Source organism: Bactrocera latifrons, unplaced genomic scaffold (assembly GCF_001853355.1).
Source record: "Bactrocera latifrons isolate USDA-ARS-PBARC rearing strain unplaced genomic scaffold, ASM185335v1 scaffold_1327, whole genome shotgun sequence".
NCBI classification, from domain to species: domain Eukaryota; kingdom Metazoa; phylum Arthropoda; class Insecta; order Diptera; family Tephritidae; genus Bactrocera; species Bactrocera latifrons.
This window is the reverse complement of record NW_017534772.1, coordinates 1,207-5,684: the sequence shown is the minus strand read 5'-3', so window position 1 is coordinate 5,684 and position 4,478 is coordinate 1,207. Positions and strand designations below refer to the sequence as shown.

The 4,478-nt window shown below is 32.3% G+C and overlaps 1 protein-coding gene across 2 annotated transcripts; it reads right to left on the bottom strand.

Moving 5' to 3' along the window:
• Positions 1-2,713: 2,713 nt before the first annotated feature.
• On the bottom strand, positions 2,714-4,220 carry LOC108965047 (leucyl-cystinyl aminopeptidase-like). Of its 2 annotated transcripts, none has more exons than XM_018927215.1 (3): positions 4,175-4,220; positions 3,370-3,623; positions 2,714-3,275 (listed from the first exon to the last, which is right to left on the bottom strand). In XM_018927215.1, the coding sequence occupies exons 2-3, from the start codon at positions 3,573-3,575 to the stop codon at positions 2,897-2,899; spliced, it is 585 nt and encodes a 194-aa protein (XP_018782760.1). In that variant the 5' UTR covers positions 3,576-3,623; positions 4,175-4,220; the 3' UTR covers positions 2,714-2,896. The 2 variants fall into 2 exon arrangements, with proteins under 2 accessions (XP_018782760.1, XP_018782759.1); XM_018927214.1 differs by lacking the exon at positions 4,175-4,220 and adding an exon at positions 3,734-3,865.
• Between the last annotated feature and the right edge of the window lie 258 nt (positions 4,221-4,478).

Here is a 4,478-nt window from a genome sequence, read left to right as displayed (position 1 = left end):
AATATCGGTAATAAGTACACAGTTCAAAGACACTCTCGACACTCTGCAATTAATGCATTTTTTTAAGATTTGACCACTCTTTTACTGCGTCTATCTTTTCAGTAGTTTTAGACCAGCGCTAGTTATCCATTGGAAAACATTTTCAAAGTTCTTAACGTTCTCATCGAAGACTTATTGTGCAATTTATCACAGCTTCAATCTCCTGACACTGTCCTAATATAACTTTTCTGGAAAGTTTAAGCTTTTGCACTTTAAGTAAGTTTGATGTAAATTTTCTGTGACCTCAACAACCCAATTGTTAGTCATCATATATTTCTGCCCAAATAACTGCTTCTAGTTTTCKYGGCWTCTGCTAGCATAAGTGGCAAYTYCATATTTGTATTAGTCATAATCCTKTTCTCCATGTCGATTTTGACGATGATATATTCCACTATAAAATTGTGCAACACGGATGCCCTTCCAATCTCGATCTCACACATTACTTTTACGTGAACTTGAGTATCCTCTCTAGTTGCAGTATGCTGCTTCGTCACCGCTAATGGAGTTACTTATACTACTTAATGACAAGAACAGATAAATACAAAACATACCAATACATCCAATAATGGGAAGGTTACTCTTATTCCTTTTTATTTGTGAAAAGGAAATTACAAGGCATTCGCTTCCCCCTTTAGCTTAATGCTTAGTTGGATTTGATGATGATTAATGATTTAGTTGATTTGAAGATCAAGCTGATATCTTTGTCAGCTTTGCGTTTACGTCCAACTGAATTATTGGACTGGGTACAGTTGCGTGCATTAAGACCACACTCTCCGCACAGGTGGCATTTAACCACACTATCATTTTCCTTACGGGCTTCTGTAAATTTCCAGTGATTTCTGCTTGTTGTCAAGTTTTTCAAGTAACTGATTAACCCAAATGCGCTTTTCTATTTCAAAATTATGAGTTTTAATATTCGATTGCTAAGCAAAGATGCAGTTTCCTGTGTCAGAGCATTTGAAACGATTTCTGCAAACGTCAATTTTGGACATGTTAACGCACCATATCATGTCGTATTCTATAAACGGATTCATGTGTATAAGCCAACCTCTCAATCTCTGTAGAAAACTCCAGTCGAGACTCATTGGTTTACTTGCTGCGATTTTTCAAATTGATTTGGAAGATCTTCTTGCGGTACTCCCTGACATAGCATCTTTTAAATGCACCCATCAGCGTTCCATAACTACTAACCTCACAGTTTGGAATGGTTTGTAATATTTCCGCTGAGGATCCTTTTAAGGCAACGAACAATGCAAATATTTTCTCTTCAACACTCCAGTTATTTGCAGATATCGTATTTTCGAATTAAGACTTAAATTTGACCGATTGTACCTAGCGGAGACGATCTCTCAATTCATCAACTTCAGCTTATTGACAGATCACCTGCGATATGGTAACGAAAACTTTACTAATATACGTGAAGCCTGAGCTGCTAAGTGTGTGTGAATCAATTTAATATCTATACCCTTGAATCTTATTTCTTAATCAAACAACTTAACGCTTACTTTTCAAATTAACCACTTCCTATTTATTGGCTGTTTCTTATCTATTTTTGGCATTACAACAAATTAATAATGAAAAACGATGCTCTCTGAGTTTCAAGAAGGTACCTTATATATGTATTCTATTACCACCTATACTTGTATGTAAGGAGTGATCACAATCGAATGTTTAAAAAGACTGATATTAGTTATATGAATTGAATTGAGGAAACTTAAATTTTGGTCCATATATGCAGTATAAAGACAGCCGGAAGTTCGAAAATCTTTCTATAAGACAGCTCTCATAAGGGAATTATTGTCCCGATTCAAAACATTTCTGACATATGTAGCTGTACAGACATTCTGTTATCATGAAAGGATTCTCTCCGAATTTCACTTATATGTACATATATCTTACATATTAATCAATATCTTCTATAAAAAGTCAGCAGAGGTCCTGAGATCGTCCATCGTAGTTATTGATTTCTCGTCTTTTAGTAGAGTTAATATAACCGTCATATTGGGAGTTTTAGTATTCATCCGATTTTACCTATTTCAGGTATCGAAAAGATATATATGTATACACTAATATATTAGGGAGCGAAATCACTCCCATRTTGTGAAGATTTTCAAATCACAGATGACTCTCTAATACAATTCGTTGTACCAAATATAGTCTTAATTAAAAAATAAATTAGTGATAGTACTCTATAGGTTTTATAATAGTTGTGCTTTGTGGACGTAGAAGTGATCACAATATCGGACTTCTTATGGTATGAGGGAAAATTTGTAGCAAGTTTCATCAATATATATTAATTTTAACTGAATTTATAGCGGACAGTTAAAGAGTCAAACGAAAACATTATGATCAATTATACTTATCGTCACCTGAAATGCAAAATAACGTATCATCAAAAAATTCGAAATTGGGTGTTTTATTGATTACGCTTCACTACTTCAAATTAAAAACATAGTATTACATATGTTCCACATTTTCAGTTTCTGCAGTCAGACATAAGCCAGTTTCAACCAATATTATAATTTTTCACTCATGTTCCATTTTATTTCGYGTTTCATACATGCCATTGTAAATTTCCGGAAATATCGTTACATTATTTTGCGTTTCAGGTGACGATATACTATATACAATATGTATATACATATATATATTATATGAATCTCGATTAGTTTTAGGTGTTAAAACCAACTATTAGTTGAAAAATTATTATATCTATAACAACATATTGGAAGAGTATAAAAATTTGTAAGATGTGGAGTCATGCCATTCTTCAAGCACCAAGTACACCAAAGTACTCTTGTAACGTTTGTGGTTAGGGAGTTGTTGAACTTTTAGTTATTTTAAAGAATACAGTTTTTTAGACGATGGGCATCGTTATTTTTTGGATTTGCAGCACGAAAAGGTAAATTAAAATATTTGCACTAATTCTAATGTAAATATGAATATTAATTTTATAATTTGCCTTAAATTCTGGTTCATTGAAACAAGGAAATAATCTTCTCGCATTAGTCGGATACAAATTAGTGGCGATGGAATGAATCTGTTCGTTTTTGTTATCACCATTGTAGCTGCCATAAAATAATCCTTCTGCTTTCGTCCAAATATGACTTTCAAACTCCATATACAGCTCACAATGTGATCCTCGTCTTATGAAGCTATTTAAATGAAGTGTATAAATAGATTTCTTGTAGAACTTGCTAATACGTGCAACTGAAATATCTTCCAATATATTTTTCCTGCAAATATAAAAATAAATAAACTCACTCTGAATTAATATAATAATACTGAAGAAAATTGATAAAATCTATTTTTATTGTATTAAGACATTACCTGTCATCAGTATAACATTTTCGTAAATCAATAGACCGATCACGGATGTGAAGATCGCGATGTGAATGGAAGGCAATCCTTTTTGTATCATTTTCCCATTTTAACTTCATAGTCATGTTACCATTAAAACGCTTCTCCTCATAGTTTATATAGAAATTAATTAAATACTCCTGTGGCAACACGTCTTTTGGCAATCGTTCCTCCATATTTGACGAATATGCAGCAGTCAAATCAATGCTTCGTTTGGTAATAATCTGAAAGTATGTACCAGGTTGTTCAATAAGTTTTGTCATAGATAAGAGAGGGCATTGCTATAGTTCAAAATTTTGTTTGTTTTATTGGTACACTCTTTATATGTACGTACTATGTGAAGTTTCATTTCAATTTGTCAATTCATTGTTTCCAAGCCATTTAGTGGCGCCGTGTATTTTTTACGGTGATAAAATTCTTATTTTTGGAAATATGCAATGTACATACATGTGTATATAAAAATGAATTTGTTGAAATTCCTACATGTAATATTCCAAACCGTAAAATACGAGGCGTACTTGAGTCCTAATCGAGATTTATTGACGAATTTGATATACTACTGTGATCAAATTGAAAGGTGAATTTTTAATGCTCAGATGACCATTACTTTGAGGGAAATGAAATGGACAAATTTCACCTTTCAATTTGATCACAGCTATATGTGCTTACTACATATGACTCATGAAAAAACGATATATTCCCAAGTTCGCAATAAGCAATTAAACAACAAAACACAAATAAGTAGTGTGATTATTTAAAGCGATTCAAATAATACCTAACTGAACGACACACACAGCATAAAGTTAACTACAGAGAGGAATACGGATATTAGCTATAATAATTAAAAACAAGATGAAATTAATTACATTAACTTCGTTTGCACCGCAGCTATAATATTGTATAATCCACAGGTGCTTTTCTTATAGCAAATATACATATACAGCTGTACGAAAATAATAGTGCCGGTGGTTACTAACTATTTAACAATCAAATCACATGATAAATACAATATTCGATCAGAATGTTATAAGAAAACTATATGATATATTTACAGTTTTATGTATCAAAAAAAATTTGTT